Source organism: Bactrocera neohumeralis, chromosome 3 (assembly GCF_024586455.1).
Source record: "Bactrocera neohumeralis isolate Rockhampton chromosome 3, APGP_CSIRO_Bneo_wtdbg2-racon-allhic-juicebox.fasta_v2, whole genome shotgun sequence".
NCBI classification, from domain to species: Eukaryota; Metazoa; Arthropoda; class Insecta; order Diptera; family Tephritidae; genus Bactrocera; species Bactrocera neohumeralis.
The window spans coordinates 72,825,067-72,851,762 of record NC_065920.1 but is presented as its reverse complement, the minus strand read 5'-3'; the positions used below and the strand labels follow the sequence as shown (position 1 = coordinate 72,851,762).

General features: G+C 35.7%; 2 protein-coding genes across 2 annotated transcripts in view; one reads left to right on the top strand and one right to left on the bottom strand.

Annotated features, from left to right (window-relative positions):
- Positions 1-26,696, top strand: part of LOC126752165 (uncharacterized) — a 565,185-nt gene that overhangs the window by 243,324 nt on the left and 295,165 nt on the right. The gene's annotated exons all lie outside the window — the stretch shown is intronic.
- LOC126752170 (uncharacterized) overlaps positions 178-26,696 on the bottom strand; it is a 122,968-nt gene continuing 96,449 nt past the window's right edge. The window contains exons 11-13 of the mRNA XM_050462776.1: positions 18,810-18,929; positions 15,527-15,665; positions 178-962 (exon numbers count right to left, since the gene is read on the bottom strand). Coding sequence (XP_050318733.1) covers positions 306-962; positions 15,527-15,665; positions 18,810-18,929 — 916 coding nt within the window. The 3' untranslated portion in view covers positions 178-305. The remainder of the gene's footprint in view (positions 963-15,526; positions 15,666-18,809; positions 18,930-26,696) is intronic.

The window sequence follows — 26,696 nt, the reverse complement described above, 5'->3', positions numbered from 1 at the left end:
GTTCTTCATCCAGAGGTCGAGACGTAGTCTTTAAGTTTTCAGGCATGCAATTAATGCTAATAAAAGTAAACCTCTGAAGGATATTATAACCTCGGTATTCGCCGAAGTTGTAGTTTCCTTTTTATTTTGTATATAAAATCCTCTTGACTTCAAAATATTTGCTGAAAATCAATACTTTATTGCAATTTTTAACAAGCTACTCATAAATAACAACAACAATCAGAAAGTTCTAGATTATTGCACAAATTGTTACTGAAATATCTATATACCACTTTGGTCGTTACTTGTTGCCATCTGCTTCCTCCTTACGGCACATAGTTCTTAGTTAAATTTAATGTCTCTTCATCATTTACGGACTGACTGAGCCGCTGTGGCGCATTCGCTATGGTGTTGAGCACATTTCGTGCAGCACGTGCATTTCGCTCCAGCGAAGACGACCAACTATTACCGCCACCACCACCACCGTTACCGCCACCGCCACCGCCACCACCGACGCTGTTGCTGACATCACTGCGTTGCGTTGACGCACCATTCATGCCCGACTCCATAATTGTGGGCATGGTATTGGCACCCAAGCTGCCACCCATGCCCGCCAGGCCCAGCGCGCTGGTCAGCTCCGTGCCAAAGTTTCCACCACTGCCGGGCGCACCACCTTCGGCTGCTCTGAAAGAATGCGCTGAACGTGATGTGGGACGCCAACGATTTAATTTCACCGAGGTTTTGCGCTGATGTGGTGAAGTGCCGCGTGCGTTGGCGGCCGTGCCGTTCTTGACAGCCGCTGTGTGCTGTTCCAGCAGATTAGATACGAGCTTGTCGAGTGCCTTCAGGTCGACTTGCACTTTGGAGTTGCGTACGGAATTCATGCGACTGCCGGTGCGACTGCCGAATGGCGAGTTGCTGTAGTCACCGCCTGTTGGTTCGCGCAGATTGAGTCCAGCCATGCGTGCTAAGCGTTGTGGCAGCTGGAAAACAGAAAGAGCAGAAGAGATGTTTAGCATGAAAGAGATTTGAAAATTTGAAAAGTATGTCGCAAAATGTTTGAATTATATTTTTTTTTAGTTTATGACATGGATATTTTGTGAAATTGATTATTTCGTGAAATTAGAAAAAAGTGTGGAAAGAAATGAAATGAAGCATGCTGAATAACATTTATGTTACAGAGTATCCAGGTTATATACTGCAGATACAGTTATAAATGCTTCAGCGTATTTTTGGAAGCTTATAAGTTATTCTTGGAAACGTTTTCAATACATAAGTTATGCTTCAGGCTCTTAAAGGAAAACGTTTCCAAGAACAACATATTTATGTATTATTTTATCGCCTTGCTAGTACTATAGTAGAGCATAATATATACATAGATTTTATTGAAGTTTACACCAATGAAATCCCATTTGGAATATTTGAAAATGTTAGGAGCTTCTTCTTGGTAGTCTCTTTCAATGACTTCAAGAAAACCTAAACCAATTGCCATATTCACTTGTAATTTTCGGTTGAAATATAGTCTTTTCAGCCTCTTATTGCTATAATTTTTGGAATCAATGCTACTCAATTCGCAGAAGGCAGAAGCAGGAAAACCAAGAGCTCTCTCTTGCAAGCTTGTGTGAAAATAAAAATTTCGGTTCGAAGTTTTGTTTACTTAAATGGTAGTGGCTACGGAGACATACTTCTTTGTGTTTCGTCTATTATGAATCTTAATCGTGATTTATTGTTCACCATAATTGGTGATACCTTATCAAGAAAAATGCAGGAAATTCTTTAGAAAAAAAGTATGACAAAGAGGAGAGATAATATTTTGCCAATAGATGTTGTGCCGTCATATATCATTAGCGCTACCAATCACATTGTGTTATACCCCATATCCACATTTTGGATAAGTCGCTAGCTAACGAAGCTATTTCGGCATGGTAGGAAGATAAAAGTATCTTTCTGAAAAATTGAAGCGTAACTTGACACCATATTTTGAATGGTGGAGCAACCTTATGATCCCTCTTAAAAGGCCTTTAGTTTCAATAATACAAATTTGAGCAAAAATGGTAAGACTTTGTTTATAAACTTAAAATTCTTAATTTATTGCTCAAAGTCTATGTCGTTTCCCTGAGTAATCCTCCATGACTCCAATATAGTTGTACCAACGTTTTTGCAATTCCTCGAAACCGTAGTTAAAACTAATTTCCAGAATAGCCTTCAATCCGCATAGCGCTTCACATTTAATGTCTTCAATTGACCCAAAATGGTTTTTCCGGAGCAGTCGCTTGAGTTTGATGAATAACCAGAAGTCGCACGGAGCTAAACCTCACGAAGACGGTGGTTGCGACATGATTTTGTTTATAATATTTGGCGAAAAGCTCTCAAAGAATCAATGTAGTGTGCGACGGTGCATTATCGTGATGTAAAAACCAAGAGTTGTTGGCCCATAATTGCGGTCTATTTTTACGAAAAGCTTCGCGCAAACACAATGCAGAACAGTTAAATAATAATCCTTGTTGACAGTTTGCCCGGTATGAAGGAATTCGGAGTGCACCACAACTCAATAATTCAAAAAAACTTTCAACATAACCTTGATTTTTGACCTGCTTTCACGTATTTTTTCGTTTTTGGCTCACTATTGCCACAATATTCGGCCGATTGATCTCTGTTTCCGTTTGCCATTTGCTTGAAAATAGGCCTCAGTTGCGGCGATTGTCTATTGATTCGACAGAAATTTCTTTCCAGCGAGCATTCTTTTGAGATTTGACAACAGAAAATAATCGCCAGAAATGGAGAATGTGGTTGTTTCGGAAGCAATTCTAAGTCTCAGTCCGTGATTTCTTGCTTTCGTTTTCACTGATTTGTGATATGGTGAATTATCAGCGTCTTGTGGCAATTTTTCGGCGGTTTTCTCCTTCAAACGGTTCGATGATGCTACATAATAGTCGCTGTTGATGATACTTTTTTTTCAAGACGATTGGACTTCAAAATGAAAAGATGGGGCCATATTTCATTTCTTTGCACATTTTGATGCAAAAACTCGGGTTTTTTGCCCTTTAACATCTCCAAATTCTGCTTTGAATAATCAACTTTTCGTTGTTTTTGGTCAAAAGTAAGCTCGCACAGTACTCACTTTGCACACATATTTCTAATAATCAAATATTCCTGAATGATATCATGCGCATATTAACTTGATATCTTTAGAGCGCCTGCTATCTCAAACAACTTCACTTTACGGAAGTTAAAAATTATTTTATTGAGTTCTTCTTTGTTTTCTTCGGTAACAACCTCTTTTGGCCATCCACTGCGTTCATCGTCTTTGATGCTCATTTTACCATGTCAAAGCTTTGTATACGAATCCTTGATGATTGATTTTCCTGGATCAGTGTCCGGAAACTCGTCATCAAGAAAAAGTTTTTGTTTAAACTATATTTTTTCCTTTCAAAAAGCAATAATTTGTCAATACACGAAACTCTTTTTTAACAAATTTTTCACAATTACCAAAAATCATTTGGATTTAATTCTAGTAACGACTAGACTCTGTGTCAAGCCGGGAACTTTTCAGTTGGTCTGTTATTTACTGTTAACTTGAAAATACCAATTGTGTTGCAGCTTTTCATGCAATATCGGCTTCAACCCTTTTCGAGTTAGTGTCGCTTGTCTGCTCACAGGCCTATACTTTAGAACTGTATATCACGTTTAGTGGATTTAGGAGAGTACTGTTAGAAAAACTCAAAGAGCAACAAAAAAATCCTAAAGTTGGCAACAAATTATAAAGAAGCTCAACAAAGCAAGGTAGTTTTTTTATATTTTGTTGCTTGCTTCATATATATTTTTTGCGGCTCTTTGAATTTTTCCAACTTTAAGCATCTAAATCAACTAAGACTAGCTTTTCAAAGCTCAAACATTTTACTTTGACTCAATTTGTCTTTTACGGACAGTTACTGAAAGTTAAATTTGCCAACAGCATTTTCAATTTAGCTAAACTGCACATCGATGTTATGCAAAAACAAGAGCAAAAACTCTTAAACATATTTACATTCAAACATTCTCCTAAGGTTTCCAATTTCATTGCTGCTTTTTTGTGCTGGCAACACTGTGCCTATTGCCAGCAACTATAAGTATTTCTCAAATACGTATCCATAGATGTATGTATGTATGTGTTCCCTCCGCTTTTTTTGCATTTCAACTGTTATTTCTTCTCTATTACGCCCGGCCGCCGGGTCACAGCTGCTTTGACTTTAATTGATGTTTCATTTCCCTCACTGAGTATTTCCGTTACTTCCGTCCGTTTGACCGCCCATTCGGCTGTGCTGCAAAGGTTTTCTCTGCCACTGTGGCGCACAGTTACCGTTAACGTGCAGCGCTGCAGTCATGACTATGCCGACGTTTAGCGGCCTACAGCTATTGAACTCCACATGCCGATCTTGCTCCGTATGTGCGCATGTGTGCTTGTGTTTTTCTGTGCATGGCACATCGGCTGGTAGCCTTATTGGAATAGATGTTCCTTTCACCAGGACATTTGTTAAAGTGGCAAATGACTGCTGCCTACAAAATTTTTCATTGCTTTGCCAACTTCGCTGCCTGCCGCACCTTAACAAAGTGCGCTTTGTTGCTTTTGTAACGGCAGTGTGTCCACTTTTTCATCCACAGTTGGTCGCCGAGGGTTTCAGGTTGTGCGCTCGTTATTGAGTATCAATGCGGTTTAAGTGAAAAATTGCTGTTTCCGTCTTTCAGTTTGAAGTTGCCATGGCGTATCGAATATGCAGCTGGCGATGTTGTTGTTGTTGTTGGTGCTGCTATTTTCGTTATTGTTGTTTCATTTGCTACTTTTGTTGTTGTTGTTGCTGCTGCTATTGTGGTTGTTCTCGCTGTTGTTGTTGTTGTTGTTGCCTCTACTATTGTTGTTGTTGTTGTCATTGCTATTGTTCTTGTTGTTGTTGCTACACTTCCTGTTGTTGTCACTGATATTATTTTTGTTGTTGTAGCTACTCTTGGTGTTGTAGTTGTCACTGTTATTGTTGTTGTTGCTACTGCTATTTTTGTTGTTTGCGCTTCATCATTGCAAGTTTTGTTGTCTTCTTTGCCAAACTCTGTTGCTAACAGTATTCGATTTCATTCCACAGTTCTTCTGTTTGTTTTCCAAAGCAGTTTCAGTTAGTCTTTACTGTTACTTTATGCATATACATATGTGTGTGTGTCTCCTCTTTCTTTTTTTGCTCTCACCGCACCATCAACTATCGGCTCACCTACTCTGTCACCTAGCAATTTGCAGGCCGCTGCCACTCTGAACTTCCATCCACTCCCCCGCTCTTCTACTTTGACCATATCTCTTCATCAAAAGTCGCCTGCAAATATGCAACTCTATGTTTTCTTTGACGCATGCTTGTGTGCGTATAACGGTGTGCTTCTGTGTCACAACAACACAAATGGGGTTAATTGAGTTTTAGTGGTTGACAGTCTATCCACTTTGGCATTGAAGACGACCCTCGCTTGGTCAACAGGTAGCATGTTCTTAATTCAGTGTGTCAATCCGTAGTTATAACAGTTGTTGTTGTTGGCTGCTCTTTTTGTGATTTTTTTCGGTTCGGCTTGATGTACTAGTTTATTATGTGTGTTGTTTTAGATTCTTAGGTATGTGGGCAGTTTAGTTGTTAACTTTGTACACTTGCCTTGGAGTCATTGCAGTTTTTCAAAAAAGGGTAAGATGCACCCCAGTTTTCTCTGAGAAACTTGAAATTGTGAGCATGTGTCTCAATACATAGTCTTCTTAATTGAATTTCATAATTTTTCCTTTGTGTTTTGGAAGTTTGTTGTCATTCTTAACAAATCCTTTTGGCTTTGAGTTTATAATTTTTTACGAAGGTTCATTGTAGTCCCCAGGCTATAACAGCATGTGCCGATTACAGAAAGCTCGTGTCAAATTCAAGGAACATGTAAAATGGTGTATTACATATATACCTTTATTTTTTTTTTAAGTCCCTTTATGGAACATAGGACCCCACAAAGCTTCCTGTTATGCTTAAATATTACTTTAATCTTCGTCAGTATCTCTATGAAGATTCTGTGCAGAAATAAGAAATTCATCGATTTTAATGTGTTCCAAAAGTCTTTACCAAATATTCATTACATCTGGAAGACAAGTTTATTTGTCCGAAGCAATTTCACTTGCTCCCTATGTCCCAGTTTCACTGTGACTGTTGATTTTATACTCTCGCAACAATGTTGCTAACGAGAGTATTATAGTTTTGTTCACATAGCGGTTGTTTGTAAGTCCTAAAACTAAAAGAGTCAGATATAGGATTATATATACCAAAGTGATCAGGGTGACGAGTAGAGTCGAAATCCGGATGTCTGTCTGTCCGTCCGTCCGTCTGTCCGTCCGTCCGTGCAAGCTGTAACTTGAGTAAAAATTGAGATATCATGATGAAACTTGGTACACGTATTCCTTGGCTCCATAAGAAGGTCAAGTTCGAAGATGGGCAAAATCGGTCCACTGCCACGCCCACAAAATGGCGGAAACCGAAAACCTATAAAGTGTCATAACTAAGCCATAAATAAAGATATTAAAGTGAAAGATCGCATTAGGGAGGGACATATTTGGACGTAATTTTTTGGGAAAAGTGGGCGTGGCCCCGCCCCCTACTAAGTTTTTTGTACGTATCTCGGAAACTACTATAGCTATGTCAACCAAACTCTACAGAATCGTTTTCTTCAGGCATTTCCATATACAGTTCAAAAATGGAAGAAATCGGATAATAACCACGCCCACCTCCCATACAAAGGTTATGTTGAAAATCACTAAAAGTGCGTTAACGGACTAACAAAAAACGTCAGAAACACTAAATTTTACGGAAAAAATGGCAGAAAGAAGCAGCACCCAAGCTTTTTTTAAAAATTGAAAATGGGCGTGGCGTCGCCCACTTATGGACCAAAAACCATATCTCAGGAACTGCTATACCGATTTCAATGAAATTCGGTATATTATGTTTTCTTAACACCTTGATGACGTGTACGAAATAGGGGTGAAATCGGTTCACAACCACGCCTTCTTCCAATATAACGCTATTTTGAATTCCATCTGATGCCTTCTCTGTGTAATATATAGTACATTAGGAACCAATGATGATAGCTGAATAAAACTTTACAAAAATACGGTATTTGAAAAATATGTAAATGACGTATAATGAAATCTCGATTATCACTTTATCATGCGAGAGTATAAAATGTTCGGTGACACCCGAACTTAACCCTTCCTTACTTGTTTCTTTCTATCTTTCTCTCTTTCTGTGAATAACGTCGCGAAAAGTTTGACTCATCGATCAACAATTCTCTGCATCTACGTGACAGGTTTATCTGTCAAAATTCATTCTGCAGCATTCTCTCATTTTGTTGATCTTTCGCTTTCTGTTGATCTCTCTTTTTCTCTCATACTCTCAGTCGTTTTCTCCCTGTCACTGCCGTTCTCTATCTCTCTATAATATCGTTCTCAGTTGCTCTCACGCTCTGAGTCATTTGCTCTCTGCCACTGTCGTCTCTATCTCTCTGTGATGTTAGCAGAGGTTGGTGGTGCTTAATTTTCCCAAACATTTTTCTTCCTAATTTTTGAAATGTAATCGTAATGTCTGACATATTTCTCGTCTTAACTCCATATGCGTAGCACTAGTTTCCTGAAAGTCTACACGCTTACACGACTTTTAGAAATTTATTTAGCATGGATTTTGAAAACGACGAAATGGTCAATGCTGTTCCGTTTAAATAATATAACTAGACATTCACTATATGCTCTTTATAGGTATAACATTACAATTTTGACCCCTCTTCTCTGCAAAATAAAGTGGGATGCATTTGCTTGGAAGTAAGTCGAGCATTTTTTCTATCGCAATCATTTTTGTGCAATTGAAGACATATTAGTGCTCGGAGAATGTTCCTCACAAAGAGATAAGCCACTCGGCAATGAATATGTAGGTACATCGGTAGGTGCCTCTCTGGTGAGGAATTGTGAAACCACAGTCCTGCATTTAACACTCTGTGCATCTGATAAGGTTCATTTCGATAGGTAACTGGCGAATGACAATCGTGATATTTTCCTCCAAGGCCTGAATTGAGGCGAGATTACCCGCATAGACTTTAGACTATACATATCCCCACAGGAAAAGGTCTAACGGTATGATATCAAACGATTTTGGTGGCCAATAGACCGGCATGAAACGTGAAATTATCTGCTCTCCGAAGTGTTTTGGGAAGTGGTTGTTTAAACCCATGATAATGGTCGCCATTGTCAGTTACGTTCTTATCGGCACCATTTTTTAAAAATATAGACCGATGATACCGCCGGTTCACAAACCACACTAAGCCGGTTTTTCCAGCTGAAATGGTAGCTCTTGAATCTCTTTAGGGTGCTCTTCGTCCTAAATGCGGCATACATACCCATTGAACCATAAATGAGCTTTATCTCTGAATAAAATTTGTCTCGAAAAAGTCGAATCTTCTTGAAAGTTTGCAATAGCCTAAAAAGCGGAACGATGTTGCTTGGGAAGATCGACCGGTTTCAGTTTTTGCTCAAGCTTTATTTTGTTCCTTTTCAATTTAAGGTCTCGACGTCAACTGCGCGAAGTTGTTCCATATATCAGTCCGAGTTATTGCGAATCAGACCGAATCGACTCTCCACAGTCTTCGTGTATACTCTCAGCTACTGTACTCGGTCTATTCTGTCGAAAGTTATCCAATAATGAGTGCTGGGTCTCAAGACGGTGATGATATAGCGATTACCATGCTCAGTAGGTCGATTATGTTGACAATAAGTTGAGCGAAGCGAATGTTAATTTTCGAAACAAAGTGGAACGGTTTATAAACGTTGTTAAGGCATTAAACTTTCCATGAGGAAATGTCAAACGTTTCCATTACGAAATTGCAAAAGTACCTCTACTTGGATCACCTGTTAGAAGCATATAATATAGCATGCTCTTCTGATCCTTTCAAACACAAAATATTACCTTGGTGTCATGGATATTCGGATTTACCGTTCATTTGGCTATTTGGTCATCAAATATGATTTTTAGTGCTTATTGTTATTGTAATGGAACCATTTTTCATAACCAGTTCCAATCTGTTACAAAAACGCCTTCTTTTTGTAGTTTTGTTACATCGAGAATGTAATTCTGACATACAAAATCGGCCTCAATTCATATGGCAGCCAATTTTCTTACTTTTCAATATATCGGGTTGCTTTTAGACGTTTTGAAATGATTGCTTGAGTGAGTCTTAAAGACTCCGCAAGCTCTTCATTTATTTGGAAACAATCTTCATAGAGTAGTGTTTCTAGTTACTCATCTTCAAACTTTGTTGGCGTTCAGAACGTTAATCGTCTTCTAAGTCAAAATCACCACTTGGCGCAATCCACTTTCGCACGTTCGATCAGCTAAAGCGTGCTCAACTGCTCCACTAAAGTACACAGAAAGACATTGGCTGTGCATTGCATGTTCAAAATATAATGAGATTTCGCCATCTCTGTGTTTCCTACATATATTTTGATTATACAAACTGAATAACCAATAATTCTGCTTTTATGTAAAATTATCCTCATTCTGGCTTCTTATTTGGTTGAATCACATTTTTTCAGTCTTATTGTTTACTGCTTCTTAAAGATAAACATTATTCTAACCAAAAGTTTCCACTTCCTTAACCTTCATTCTCTCTTTAGCATGTCCATTAAACTCTTAAACACTTAAGTCACTTCATCCGCAAACCTTTCTTTCAAAGCTTAATTCCATTCTTTGCCTTTCTTCACGATTTTACGATCAGCGGCTGTAACAATATCCCCACTTAAATAGTCAGCTTTCGTCGTAGTACCGCACAGTCCATTACTACAATTAGCTTGTAGCTTGTTTCGCAACGTTGCAACGCCCATCAACCACGCCCCATTGCGTTCTTTTTACTACTGTCTCTCCGACTGTCGGTCTTTCTTCGTGCCACCTACGCATTTAAAGTTAATTACCGGCAATTAAACAATGCCTTCACGAAAACGGATAGACGGACGCTCAATCATCATCAAGTGGGAGAGGCGAGCGTTCGCTCGGTCTGTATTTACTACCGATGCTAGAGAGGAAGTGCGGCAGAAGCAGTGGCAAACAGCAAGGACACGGTCTGTGGACCAAAGAAGTAAACTGCCGAAATGCTGCTTTTCCGTGCAGCTCCTTTCTGGTGTAATTCCTGTTGCTTTTTGTTAATATTTCGGCGGTCAGTCGTTTGACTCTGTACTCTCTCTCTCTCTTCTCTTTGCGCTCATGCAATGCATCTTCGTACGCGCATTTGGTGTGGTCTTCATGAACTGCGCTAATTTATTTACTGACGCAAACAATAAGCAATACACAAAAACAACAGCAAACAAAAATCGTTAAAGGAGTGAGCTCAGAGCAAAGAAAGCATAAATCAGTGGTCAAAAATAAATGCAAGCTTGCAGTGGAACAAAAGCTTTAAAAGGCAGCTATGGAGCGCGCATCGTCGACTCTTCTTCAACGAAGATTGTATGCGTGTACATATATATGTTTTTGTGTGTATGTGTGCAGTTCGAATGAGCCTTGGGTCAGCGCATAGTCCAGACAAAGGCAAAAGGGTTGGCCGCCTGCATGGCCGCAGACTGACTTTAGAGATTTATAAGCGCCGTCGTTACAGCAACATAAAATCAATGTACCGTTATATATGTGCACATGTGTGTGTGTGTTTGTGTACTAGGTTAGCTCTGCTCAATTGAATTCAACAAGGATATTTTTTATCCTTTCTTACAATAGGTTGCTCAGTATTTTATGCAAGTGTGCGTATATTTCATGCGCCTGTGTGTTTTGTGGCCGCGTGGACGTGCGGAAGTCATTTGCGCGGTTAAATTGGCAAATAAGCGAGGTCAGCAGCGCAATTCTTTCAACCGACTTTTACCAAAAAAAGATAAAAAATTAAAAAAAAATTAAAATTTTCAAGATTTCATTCATTTCATTTCTCACGTCCGTGTGTAGAAAAAAGAGAGAAAATAATTGAGCTAAGCTATAAGTGCAGAAATTCTACTACACAAGCGTTTCTGTTTGCCCATTTATTTACTTTTTTCGTGGTCTATCCGCTTTAAGGCAGTTTATTTCATTATCACATTTGGCGGTCGCGTAAATTGGAGCAATTGCCGATAATTGCTCTTTCGGTGATTTGTTGCGAATTGCACAATAAATCTCGTGAATTTGTGTGGGCAAAAGTGGAAATCGCAGAAAAAAATTTCGCAGAAAAATTTTCGTTACTTTTCTGTGACCTTGCATACATTTATGGCCGTGCTTCGGATGTGAAAACAATTGTGTCAGAAGAAATGTTTCAAAAAGCGTGTTCTGAAAGCCAGATTTGAAGATTGAGGTACATTTATTTACTTTAATTTTGCCGCTATCATCCAATCAAATTTGGCCCGGATTGATAAAACACTGAATTTTTTCGTGTTTTAATAAAGACTTTATTATCGCCTTCAAAATAGACTCTTGAGCCTACACAAGCATGTCAATCTTGTTTCTGCACACTTGTTTTAAGCTTCAGCTAGGTTGGCTTTCAGTGCCTTCAGCCAATAATAGTTTTATTGGGTTTCAGATCAATTTTGGTGCGCTGTTCGCTAGATTGTTAGGCATTTAGTCTTCACATTCATAATTCATTTGTCATCAGCAATGAAGCGTTTGATTAATGTAGGGTCCTCAGCGACGTTGTCACGCATCTGTTTTATAACCACTGCTCGACATTGTTTTTGCAAAAGATTCATGTCTTTCTATACGAGTCTAGTGTAGACATGTTTCATACCTAAAGCATTAACTGAAAATGTTAAGGAAAATGTTAACCAAAATGTTAACGAAAATGTTAGGGAAAATGTTAACCAAAATATGAACCAAAACATTAACGAAAACATTAAGCAAAACATTGAACAAAATATTAATCACAATATTAACCAAAATAATAAACCAAATATTAACCAAAACATTAACCAAAATGTGTTGAGTTGGTACATAAGAAATATTAGGATCCTCCGCTAAATCTCTGATGACAATACAACAATGTTCTAGAACAGTTTCTTAAATTTTTTCGATGTTTTTGTCATTAATAAAGGTGAAAGGATGACTATTACGAGGCAAGTTTGCGGTGACTTCATGAGCAGCACTGAAAGCTTTCCACCACAGAAGCACTTATTTTTGTGATAAAAGAGGACTCCTCAAAACACTTCTGCAAGATTTTCAACGATTCCCTATTTTTGATTCCATTTTAAACACGTAATTTCAACCAAAATCGTTGTACAATTTGTTTCGCTGGTAAAAATCACCAGAGAAACGTTTCCCGTTGCAAGCAAACAGATGTCAAATAAACACTTTTGCATATATGGAGATCAATTGCCACATGAACATAAAAAAGGTTGTATCAATCTAGGAAAAATTTTCGGTTTGTGCGCGTCTTTCAAAAAGGCCAGTCCGGGTCAAATTTGATCTGATGACATTTATTTTTTTCTTATGTTGCCGGTCGCCGATTACCTCTAACTTAGTTCTATTTATGACTGACCACCACTTAATTCATAATTACTACTTTGGAGGTATACCTTTAGGCATTCTCAAGTTTTGCTTACTATTTCATTCATCACTTCTCCTCTCAATGTGAATTCTCACACGATTTATCTAAATATCATTTCGGCTAAGAAAATTCGAATTGGATCTTAGAAACGATGCAATTTTTCTTAGAAATATAATATTTGGGTTTTACAATTTAGACTTATTCAGGTAATATTTAAACTGAAATCAGACACGAGGCTTCATGTAGTGGTTTCTATATAATGTAATGAATGTTTTTTGTGCCTGATAACGAAATATTTAATATTTTATTCAGTCAAATTATATTTTATATTTTAGAAGAAAACTTCAACCCAAATTATTATAACATCAGGAGATTTTATTTGTGACATGATATTAGGTTGTCAAAAAAGTCTTGCGGTATTTTCGCTAGTTGGGGCGGAAAGCGCGTAGTTCTAGTTTTATTCGTCGCATCGGGTCATGCTATACCTTTTTGGAAAGCTCATTTCACGCGCTAATACGAGTTTGATTGACTCTCGTTTATTTTAAGTCGTTCGTGAGTTATAGCATCGCAAACATGGAGAAAAATAAATAGAAAATACGGCATATTTTAAAATACTACTACGGTAAAAGCAAAAATGCATATCAAGCTGCCAATAAAATTTGTGCAGTTTATGGACCCGATACAGTTTCCATTTCAACCGCACAACGATGGTTTCAACGTTTTCGTTCTGGTGTAGAGGTGGTCGAAGATGCGCTCCGCTCCGGAAGGACTGTTGTCGAAAATTGCGATAAAATCGCTGAATTGGTCGAAAGAGACCGGCATGGTAGCAGCCGTAGCATCGGTAAAGAGCTGGGCATGAGTCATCAAAAATTCATTTCAATTTCAATAAAAAAAAAAAATTAAAAAAAATTCCGCAAGACTTTTTTGACAACCCATTACATAATATATTTAAGATAAGGTTTTTTATACTAATTAAGACTTACCACATGTGCTCTTTTAGTACTTTTTCTGCTTGTTGAACTTTAGAAAGTCCCATAATACATTGTGTAATTAGCCTTAAGTACTTTAGTTTAATTTTTATAGCAATTTTCGGTAGAAAAATGGTGATAGACAAATATATTTCAATCTTTGTTTATGTTGTTGGACATGGTTCCATCCAAACGTCTCTTGGGGTACATAATAAAAAACTGATGAAACTAAACTATAAATTAAAAATGTATACTCCTACTATTTTTACTAGAAGTTCTCCAAGTTTACGTACTTCAGTACACAATTAAGCCTAAATAGTCTACATAAGCGTCCAGTAAAGATTCATAAAGTTCATAACTTCATTCTAAAAATATACTTCAATTTCGGTATTTCACTAGTGGGTTTCGAAAGGTAACATAAGTGTTGATTATGGAAAATTTTTCTGTATTTGACTTAGTATAGCAAAGACATGCACCTAATTTCATAATTTAAACCTAAAAGTATACTTCAATTTCTATAGAAAGATGGGAGGTTTCGAAAAGCTAGTAAATGAATATATCTATGACTTAATAAGCGTTGGTTATGGAAAAGTCCTCTCTATTTGACATAGTATATACCTAAGTGTCCAGCAAAGACGTGCTCTCAATTTAACAATTTAATTCGAAAGATATGCTTCATTTTCTAAATTTTCAGCGAGAATTTCAGCTTTTTAGCGGAACCTTAGCCTTAACCGCTTACCAATTTAACTCTCTTTAGATCGAATTTCAGCCACTGTAGTCTGGCGACGCATTTAGCAAAGATATGCTCCCATGTTAGTGTCTTTACCTTAAAAGTATGCTTGCATTTAAATTCAATATAAGATATTTGACTTCTAAAAGAACATGGCCACATACTATTTGTTAATTGTGCCCTAATTGGGTAAATTAAGTTTACCACGAAGCTTGAAACACTTGGAAGGAGCCATAGGTGAGTCTATGAAAAATATTTATTTTTCTCCCGAGATAAGCCATGTTATATTTGTCGGAATCATCGATATTGGACCACTATAGCGTATAGCTGACAGCTAAAAATTTAATTTTTGCATGGAACACTTTTTCATTTGAAAATATATCTTCACAAAGTTTGGCACACATTATTGGCCAAGAAAAATAAACAATATCTGATAGAATGATTCAGATAAGACTACAGTAGTTAGTATACAGCTTCCTTACAAACTGACCGTTCACAATCAAATTAAAGATTTTGTATACTTATTCTTCTTCATATCAATCTTTTATATTAAAAGAAATACATCTGTGAAAGGTATTATAGCTTCACTAGAGTCCAACCTAACGTATTATCTATTTAAACTATTTCTGAAAATATTATTGAAATTTTTTGCATTTTATTTTTCAAGCATACTTTTCTTTAATCCTTCCACTCACACTTTCCTTCCACATCACTTTCATTCAACAATGCATTTTATTTAAAATTCAAAATAAGTTTCATGACCTTAAAATAAAAACTTTTCGCTTGCTAACTTCAAGCACTTACATAACGTTGCATAAATAAGCCGGAGAAATTTGAATAGAACCGCAGGAACAAGTGCAGAAAACCACTAAACGCCCAACAAATGACTAACCAACGCGCTGCCAGCGCTATGGCACAAGAGCACGCACCCACGCGGGAGCAGTTGGCAGTTGGCAGTGACGCTGACACTGACGCTATTATCTCCATCAAGTGGTTAATCTTTAAACACATAAATGCGCCAACACCAAGCAGGGCGCGCTCGTAATGCACACTTTTAATTTTATTCACGACGTACACTCACTCACTACGCAACGTGTGCGGCATTCATGCACATTTCTCATTTTTTTTGCGCGCCGCGGAGATTAGCAAACAAAAAATTACAATAATAAAAATTGTAGAAAATGACGTTACGGAATGGGAATGAGAAAATGAGAGAGCGAAATAAAAGCAATATGCTTATAATGAATATTTTGCTGGAATGAATGTGCGCGCGCGTAAATTTGCTTACCTCACCGCCCGCCGCGTTGCTGGAGTAACTCATGCGCTTGACCTTCTTGAACGTGGCATCGTCCTCGGCCTCCTTCAATGCCTGCTCCAGCACGGTGTCCAATTCACGACTGCGTGGCTCATCCAGACCCTTGTAGCCGCTGTCGGTGGATAGTGGTGAAGAAGCGAGAAAAAAATAGAAAATAAAAAAAGAAAATAAAAATTAAGAAACAGCAATAATAGCAGCAGCCAAAAAAACGAAGCGAAGCAGGAATAAAAATCATAATAATAAAATGCGCAAAGTGGAACAAAAGCGCTTCGTATGAATGGGCGAACGCACAAAGCGCATAGCAAGAAGTCTATCCGCTTTAATATGCATGCAAAAATTCACGTCTCAATGCCAGCTTTTTTGTGCGTTGGCAGTTTTTGCCTCATCCGAGGCGCTGCTGTACTACGCCTTACGGCTGGCTCAGCAGTCTATAGTATATGTGCAGTTGTCTGCTTGTGGCAAGTTGCAGTGGCATGCCGCTGCATGCATATACATTTTCATGAGTTGCGCCCGGCGTTAGCTTTTCCGCTACTTTTAAAATATTTGCTTAAACTTCGCTCATTCTTATGCCGCTCTACCGGTTTAAGTTGTATTGAGCCATGCGCCATGGCGTATACGTAATTAAAATTCATTTTAATTTATCTACCACTTTCGCTATGATTTTGCCTATTATTTCTTGCACCCTAGTCGAATTTTATTTTGATTACGCTTTTTCATGCTCATTTGCAAGTTTTGTGGTTGCATTTTCGTTTTCATTTTGGGTTTCATTTTCGGTTTGAGTCAGGGCTGCAGTCTCATTACCATTGCGCTTAGCGTGCTCTGCTAAATAATACGCTGTTTTTTAAATTGTAAAAAATCAGTGAATTGCGCAAAAAGTTATAGCATGACTATTTGGCAAAACTCATGCAGCAGCATTCGTATTAATTGTGCCGAAAACAATTGCTGGCATTGGCTGTTGTAGCCAACTAACCAACTAACCGGTTAGTTTCTGCGCTTTTGTTGTGTAATCTGCAATTTGTTGTTGTTGGTTGATGTTTTTTGTGTTTTTTTCTTCAATATTACCCTTCGCTGTTGTTGCGATTTGCGTTTTTGTTATTGTTCTGATTTATTTATACGTAACTTTCTATATCATTGTTACGTTGGGTGGTAGGGAGAGGGTTCATAAGTTTTAACATGGCTTGTTTTAGTGGTCTAATTATATATTATAAAGTTTTTCAAATGATTTTTTTAGCATTTTTTAGCATATTTAAGTATTTTTAGCGCCCTTCCCTTTCATCTCTAACATTCATTGATACCAGTCGGAATCTATAAAGCATTATATTTATGGTGAAAATCGTTTTCACTCACTTCATTTTCGAAAAATTGGTGAAGAATGTTAAAAAGTGAAGCAGTGAAAGCGAAATGAATTCAAATTTTGCTAACTAATGCAGCTTTTGTTGGTAAAATAGTACTACTTGGCTTGTTATGCAAGCTGTAATCCTAGACATCTTCCGAGGCTGTTGGTAATTTTCCATTGGTAGTGTTTTTTACGTGGCGGGTCCCAAACCCAGCGCACAACCCTATGTAGGGGATGTTTCGCCTTTTCACTTTAGCTCGCATTCAAACGGATGTTCTTAGGTTACCCAGAGGATACTTGGTCAAAGACCGGAAGTCGTGAGCAGCTTGAGCCATGTGTAAAAAAATCGTTTCTGGCCACTCCCAAGTGAATGGCGATCAGAGAACCTTCCTCACTTGCGTGAACTTCTACACATCACTCCATCAAAGAAGAATCCTAGGCATAGGGTTGTAGGTAGTAGAATATGAACTACCCATTATGTGGGCTGTGGAGACTTTTTAGAACCTGTGTCGGTTAGATGAGGCTTGTCAAGATATTTCTCACAACCAGAAGAAAACGTTGGAAATGCTATAAGGTATGCTTATAATGATCAGGATATTGATTTGATTCGATTTGACCATGTCCGTTCATCGAACATTGGGTTGATTTATATACAGTATAGTCCTTCAGTTATTAAGATATCGATGTGAAATTTCGCACACGTTATTTTCCTTCCAAAATGCAGCTTATATGTGCGAATCACCGGTAAGCCATCACTATAACATATAGCTGCCATACAAACTTATCTATTCAAATCAAGTCCTTGTATGGAAAACTTTTTTATTTGAAAATATCTTTGAACAAAACTTGTCATATATTGATGCCTTAAGCATAGCTATAATATGCGAAAAAATTATTTAGATCGGGCCACTATAGCATATACCTGTCATACAAACTGAATGACTGGAGTCAGTTGCTTGTATGGAAAACTTTTTTATTTGACAAAATTTCTCCAAGAAATTTGGCATATGTCATTTTCTCAGGCAGTCATGTAATCTCCGAAGAAATTGTTCTGATTGGATCGCTGTACCATATAGCTTTCAAATAAACTGAGTGATCGGAGTCAAGTGCTTGTATGGAAAACTTTTTGTTTTGACGAGATATTTTCAAGAAATCTGGTAAGGAATATATTGTCTCAGACAGTGATATAATATAGAAAGAAATTGTGCAGTTCGGGTCAATATATGTAGCATATATGTAGCTGCCATACAAACTAACTGACAAAAATCAAGAAAAAGGGTTTTCCATACTCTTTTATTCTAACTAAATGCAACTTTGAAGGGTTAAAAAGCTTCTTTGCAGCTCAGGTAGTAACTTTTTCTTGTTTTTACTACTATATAACTCTGTGTCATCTATTAAAAAATCGATATTTTAATATTAAATGCGTTCATCAGATTTCTTCCTTCGAATAATCATTAATTTGTCTTAGCGAAGCTTCCATAAAGACTTCAGCAGCCAATCCATAGTTACTCGTTATAAGCTACACCCTGTGTACACTTTAAAATTTTTGTCCTAGAAACTCTCTCCACTCAAAATTATAGCAGAATACTAGCACAGCTCATACTGAATACTGTCCTCCACCCGTTAAAAAAATGCAGCTAATAAAAATATGCGACTAAAGCTACAAAAATGTTTACTGTTGTTATTATTATTATTTTTGGTTATTATAGCTATTTTTTTGTAGCACACACAGCAACCATAAAATATACTCGTTTCATAGTAGCCGCATGCGGGCCACTAAATTTGGCGTACGCTGCGTATACGTGACAATAAATAAATGCACATAAACACTTGTAAGTTCGACTAAGCATAACACATATACACTCATATATGCGTGCGTATAAACACTTCCACATTTACAGTTATATTTTCAACACTTACGGTAATCCCAACTCGCCAAAGGCACCACCAGCGTCACCGCCGCCACCATAGCCACCCTTGCCGCGGCGTATTGTCGAACGATTCGTTTTTCGCACCGTGCGCAAATCGGTCTCCCAGAAACTAGAAAGTGAAAAAATGAAAAAAGAAAGAACAAAAATAAGTAAAGATATTGCAACGAAAATGAATTTATGAAAGAGATGCTAAGAAATTGAAATAAGTAATAAGCAGAAGTGAAATCATATATATATACATACATATGTATATGAATATCTGTATCTATAACTGGGAGTATAACATAATTGTACATATACATATATATTTCTATGTGTATAGATATGCTTACATATACCTAGTTTCATAAATTTATATATGAAATATATTTATACATATACATATATTATACATATATGGTTTTCACCTACAGCATATGAAAAGTATATTTCGTAATTGAATGAAGGTGAGAAAATATTATGTTAACACTGCTGTGCTGTGTGTGTGACGAAGGTTAAGTGGAGAGTGAAATGCGTCAAATAAAAGCAGAAACGGAGGTAAATAGTATTACTCCTGCTATTATAGCATTTCCATTTTACCTTGCTCATCTTTTCTTTTTATTTTTCTACTGCAAAAAGCTCTTTACGCAGACAATGCTCATTGAAAGCGATAGTTTTCTACTTTTCTCTGGAAATTTTTTAGCGGAAAACTGTTAGTAGACATACACATGGTTCACATATGAAATGTGTATTTATTTGTGTGCCTGTGTGCGGTACAAAACCATTTTATTAGCACTAAGCATATTAGGTATAAATAAGGTGGCAGCATGTGTGTGAAATATCTGGACTGAGCGTGACAGGAGTAGGACAATTGTAAATGATATGAGATGTGATATTTATATATATGTATGTATGTGTGTGAATGCGGGTGTGTGGTTATCAGGTAAGCGCAGGTTTGTATTTGATTAAATTGAAAATTTAAAGGCACATGTGTATTTGAGTATAGAATTCAGTTTAACGGTGATAGCTTAACATTTTTGGAAAAAACAAATTGAGCATCACTTTTCATAATTTTACAGGCGAAGAATAAACGATATAATAGAAACCAGAAATATTAAAACAAAACTTGGTTATAAATTGGTTATATATTGGTTATAAAATGGTTACATATTGGTTATAAAGTGGTTATATATTGGTTATAAAATGGTTACGTGTTGGTTATAAATTGGTTATGTATTGGTTATATCTGGCAGCGGAAGCTGAAAATTTTATGCTACAGATATGTAATATCGTGTAGTGAATCCTAAGCAATAAAAAACTCTTTTTAGATTTGTTTGATGATACACTGTTTTGCATTTTAGGTGACGATATGTTCGTTCAATATATGGAAACATTTATGTACATCTTTAAAAATGACACTTAACCATAAATTTCATTCGAAATTATTATCTGCAAAACGAGATTTTGTTTTAAACCCGTGACATAGTCCCAAAATATATTTAAAATTTCGATTCGTCCGTCCGTTTCACCGTGCGAGCAAGCGAAAAAGTAAAAATTAAGAATCTTGTTGAAATTTCATACACGATTTCCTTGGCTCCTAAGGAGTTTGCCGGAATCAGTACATTGGCACGCCCGCAAAATGCCGTTAAGCGAAAACATATAAAGTTCCATGCCCAAGTAATAAAGTAAGAGAAAAGGATTTAATTTCTTACAGGGGATCACCGTAACGAGAGATACCTGTGAGCTAAAAATTTGTCCACTCCCTATAAAATTACTAAAACTGCGATAACTCACTGAAGCAATGCGCCACAATCTACAAATTTCGCAACCAAAACGCTTTATAGAACAATAGGCGTGGCACTGCCCACTTTTAGGTAAAATCCTATATCTTGGGCACTATTTGACTTATTTCACATAAATTTGGTATGTGAGTTTATCAAAACATTTCTATCATGATTGGACGAAATCGGATGACAAACACGCCTTCATCCGAAGCAACACAACTTTAGTTTCCATTTGATTTTTTCACTTTCTAAAAATAAGAACTTTGCATGAATAGTACCCTCAAGCTGGTATGCCCTAAAGTAATCGAATTTGGACTATAAGTTTTTAAGGACCCAGACACCAAATATATGAACACCAGTGCATGAGCTGATTTTTTACCAACCTCCATTGTCCATCTGTGAGTTCTAGTATTGAAATTTGGGAAGAATATTTTTGTGATAACAGCAAGACCTTGTGCCGAAATTGGTTAAAATCGGGTAAAAGGTCCCATACATGTATTTACCTAATATAAATATTTTCGAACTTTCGGTTGATTTTATATTCCATCTATCGACCAAAGTTATGTTTATGTTATGTTATGTTATGTTGTGTTATGTTATGTTATGTTATGTTATGTTATATTATGTTATGTTATGTTATGTTATGTTATGTTATGTTATATTATGTTATGTTATGTTATGTTTATGTTAGGTTATGTTATGCTATATTATGTTTATGTTATGTTATGTTGAGTTACGTTGCGTTATGTTATATTACGTTAAGCTATGGCTACATTACATTATGATACATTATTTAACGTTCTTGTTGTATACTGTCCTGTATTGCTAAGTTGTGTTGCACTCTTAAATTTTTCAACTACGATGTTTCACTTATTGCATATAGTATGTACATACTATACATATATTCACAGATTATTTACATGTATTTAAAATTTTGTGTACTTTCAATACTATAAATTCATACAAAACGTTCTAATTTTTTTATTAAAACTTAAGTCTTTTCTATTTTTCAACTTTCATTTGCTTACTAGGCATGCCCTACTTTTAGAGTTTCCTCTTCAAGCGTATCAATTTCGCAATTATCCCACTATCGGATAATCTAAATTAATTGCACTAATATTGTGAGAAAACTTTCATTCTCCTAATAGGTTCTTCATTTAATGCTTCTCAATTACATTTACGCAATAATAATGTCAACACAGTACTGACGTCACTGCATGGCCATTGGCCTTGGCAGCAGTGTGTGTAAGCAATGACACACAGCACAGAAAATCAGGAAAGAATAAAGTTAGCAAAATGAAGAGGCGAAAAAATTTAAGAGCAGCTTGTGGACTGAGAAATTAATTTTAAGGCAGAAAATCATTGCAAAGACAGCCAAACATATCTACAAAAGGATGCGCTGTGTATATACGTACATGGTGCACATACATACGTATGTGAAGTATGTTTTTGTGTGAATGTATGGAAGCATGCCAATTTGAGTTATTGAACTTGAGAAGTTTGCGCAACCCATTCAAGGCGTTGCTGATGTGTCATTTTAGGTGGCAACGCTCGTTCGTTCGTACGCAGCAAAATTTTGCACGACAACACTATCACAGCTAACACGCCTATGAGGCGAGCACAAAGTGGCAAATTGCCGTCGGAAACACACGAGAGAGTGAAAAATAAAATTTGGCAAAAGTTATTGCTCTTTGCAGTTAAATTCTTCCTCTTTGGTATATCATATTTTTAAATTTCTTTTCTTTTTGCGCGAGGCACCAATTTTTTGAGGAAATCGATATTTTTCGGCTGGGTAATCGATTTTAAATTATCTTTTGTTTGTCATTTCCGTTTTTGCAACAACTTCCTGTTTGTATGTGTGTGAGTATGTGTGTTGCCGAAAAACCAAAACGCCAGCGCAAAGGTTCGCCTTAGTGCCTACGATTTCTTTTGCCAATGCCTTTGCCGAGCGATATGGCAGGTGTGATAAATGGACTGTTATCGCTTTATTAAGCAATAAAATTGAAATATGGCCATTGCCGCTGCATTGCGTTCGAAGCACGAAAATTACGCAATAAAGTATTGAAAGGAAATAAAAATATAATTGAATACAGACGCTGGAATTGGTCTATGCGCATACACAAACATACATACATATGCACGACAGAAGACACTGTTGGCCGCGTACGTGCGCCGAAAATTTGTATTTGATTTTATTTCATAATAATTCACTTTGCGCGCAATATCCTTGAGACGCTTTGTTTGGGCAAGCGTAGATTGGAAAATCATATTTGAAATCCGGTTTTTATTTATTTGTTTTCGAAATTTGTATCGCTTATTAGGAAGAAAAGAGGCAATATTATTAGGCGAGGCTATACACTTTTACGAGTAATTGTGGGTATACATTAATCATAACTTATTTAATTACATAGCAATTTATATCTGGTTTTTAATGCTTTGTTGTTTTACAAGTAGTTATATATGTATGTATAAAATTATATACAAAAACGTCATTACCTCCACAATTACAGATTATCGAAGTAATAATAGGTTTTTGATTACAAGTCAAATTATGTTTTAATTTGCTTAGTTTAACTGTCTAAATAGCTCATAAAGTAATTGCGTACATATTTAACTAAATAATCATTACCTCTTTAATTACAAGTTATCTAAGTAATCATTACTCATATGCTTATATCTCAAATGACAAATTTTTTTATCGCTTGGTTTCAATAACTAATTATTTTTTAAAAATAGCTGAATAATCATTACCTCTGTAATTACAAATTGACTAAATAATCATTACTTATTTGATTACACATAAACAAATTTTATACATTACCGCATACTGCTTTATTTTACTGCTTAATATGTTAATTCAAGTACCTAACCTATTAACCATTACCACTTTAATTACGTATTAACAAACTAATCATTACAAACATGATTACACGTCAAATTAAATATGTATTCAAGGAGATAAGTATCGCTTTCTAATCAGCTTCGAATAGTAACTATGTATATACATACATAACAAAATAAAGATTACACCTTTAATTACAAATTAACTAAGTAATCATTATTTATTATATATTGTTCGTGTATTATCGGTTGGTTTTAATATCTAATCAGTTTTTTAAATAACTGAATAATTTAACTACCATTACCCCTATAATTACATATTGACCAAATAATCATTACTTATAAGATTACACATCAAAACGAACTTTACATTATCGCACACCACTTTTTTACTGCCTAACCTGCTTTACTAACTAAATTATTATTACCGCTATAATTACTTATTAACAAACTAATCATTACAAATATGATTACACGTCAAATAAAATATGTTATTATTATTATTATTATTAATTTATACAAAGAATAATATAATTACAATTTATATATATAGCACTAGCGGTTAAGCCATCAGCTTAAAAAATAAAATATGTATAGCAAGGTGATAAGTATCACTATCTAATTAGCTTGTGAGAGTAACTATAATCATTACACTAACGATTACCCAAAAAAAAATTGTATGTTATTGCTTTCTTTTACTGCTTTATCAACGTAATGATTATTCCATATAAAACAAAATAATCATTACATCTTTACCTAACTAATCATTACTCTTATGATTACTTTGAAATAATCGCTTTGTTTCGCTCTCTATAATCACCAAACCTATTTGTTATTATATGCCAAGTAATCCCTCTAATTGGCCGCACACTTCAAAGCATTACATCGAAATTAATTTGTACTTATTTATTTGTTTATCACTTTGAAGTTACCGTTTTATTGTGGTCTTCAAATGAGACATGTGACATAGTGTTTCAATAAAATCTGTCTGTCAACCCATGTCTTAATCGCCTTAATTACGCATTTACTTAATTAGACATTACATTAAAATTAAATGGGCAGTCAAGTCAAAGAGGTAATATATATGTACATATGTATGTAATATTATAAGTAAAATATGTTGTAGAGGTGGATTAGTTTTTTGAGATGAGGTTCAAATAAGGTGTTTATGTTATGATATTTAAATTATACTAAATTATTTTGTGATATACTATGTTAAGTCATTTTTATTATTAAGTTACGTTATGTTACGTTAAGCTAAGTTACGTTACGAGGTTATGTTATGTTCCGTTAAGATACGTTAAGCTAAATTAAAGTCAGATACGTTGCTTGACGTTAAGTTAAGTTACGTTATGTTACGGTAAGATAAGTTACGTTACGACGTTACGTTATTTTATGTTAATATATGTATGTAAAGCTAAGTTACGTCACGTTTGATTTTTTAAGTTACGTTACGTTATGTAAAGTTAAGGTTAAATACGTCACGTTAAGTTGAATTACGCGAAGCCTTACCAAAACATAAAAATTTCCGGCATTAAAGTCATTTCACAGAAGATATAAAATTTACTTAAATGAAATTCTTTAGCTTAAATAGACAACGCTTATACGTACGTACGTATACGTATGTCCATACATAAGTATAAATACTTACGCATATGCTACATTAGTTAAGCGGCGCCTGCGGATACAAATGCTCTACACTTTTTCATGCTCGCACCGCCTAAGCTCATACTTATGCAATTCATTGTCGACAAAGACCACTTAGACACGTCAGACACGCAGTTAGTCAGTTCATCAAAGTCAGTTAAAGAAAGTACGAGCAAAAATACCATACGAAATGGAATGACTGAGCGATGAGTAGAGGATATTTACCCAACGCACATATATACATATGTATGCGTGACCAAAGGGCATGACAAACACATATGCAGACGAAAGGAAAAAAGCACAAATACTTTACCATTTCCGCTCTACCACCCGCTTGAAGGCCAGAAAATAAACAAGCGCAAAAAATACGAATAAATTGCGTAAAGCATTTTTGAGAGAGCTGTGAAAAGAAAGCGGAGAAGAAGAGAAAGTGTGCATATGACAGTATTGGAAATGTTACAATGCTTTAAATTTCAACGCCTATGGCCATTTGAAAGTAATCAAGATAACTGAACACTTGGTAATAGTGAAACGGTGCAAGTGTGTCACACACACGTCTGGCATATACATATGTATGTATGTCTGTACACATGTAAATGGGATATAGTTTGATGGCAATAAAGATTGGCTTACAATCAAGATTTAGGTTGGTTTGATGCGAAAAGTTAAGTAAAAGAAAAAGTTAAATTGCACGAAAAAAGCAGAAATAATTTTTTGAATAGTAAATGTGCTGGTGGTAATGGCAGCGGTGATGGTTTGATTATGGTAAATATATTTGTATTGGAATTGGTATTGTTATTAGTATTGGTAATGGTATTTGGTAATGCTAATTACATTGGCATTGGTGTTGGAATTCGTATTGGTATTGATATTGGTATTTGTTGACATGATATGACATTGACATTAATATTGGTACTGGTATTGGTATTGGTATTGGTATTGGTATTGGTATTGTTATTGGTATTGGTATTGATATTTGTATTGTCATTGGTATTGGTACTGGTATTGGTATTGGTATTGGTATTTGGTATAGGCAATGCTAATTACATTGGTATTGGTATTTGTTTTGATATTGACATTTGTATTGGTACTGGTATTGATATTGTTATTGGTATTGTTATTGGTATTGGTATTGGTATTGATATTGGTATTGGTATTGGTATTGGTATTGGTATTTGTATTGGTATTGGTATTAGTATTGATATTGGTATTTGTATTGATATTGACATTTGTATTGGTACTAGTATTGGTATTGATATTGGTGTTGGTATTGGCATTGGTACTGTAATTTGCATTGATACTAATAGTGATAGTATTATTGATAATACATATAAATACTAATTAATAGAAAATAGGCGAAAGAACGTTTGACAGTTATAATGAAATACGTAAGAGTAATGATTATTGTAATGGTAACCAAAGTATGTTATGGAGACTACAATAACATAAATTATAATGACTATGGTGACATTAATACTGTTTTAATATCAAGGCTACTGTAGGAGATTATCAAGTACCAAAAGCGGAGGAAGTAATGATAAATAAAATGTAATTTAACACATGTAATACTAATTCTTATAGTTATGATTAATAAAACGATTTTTTTGAATTATTATTTTAATGGT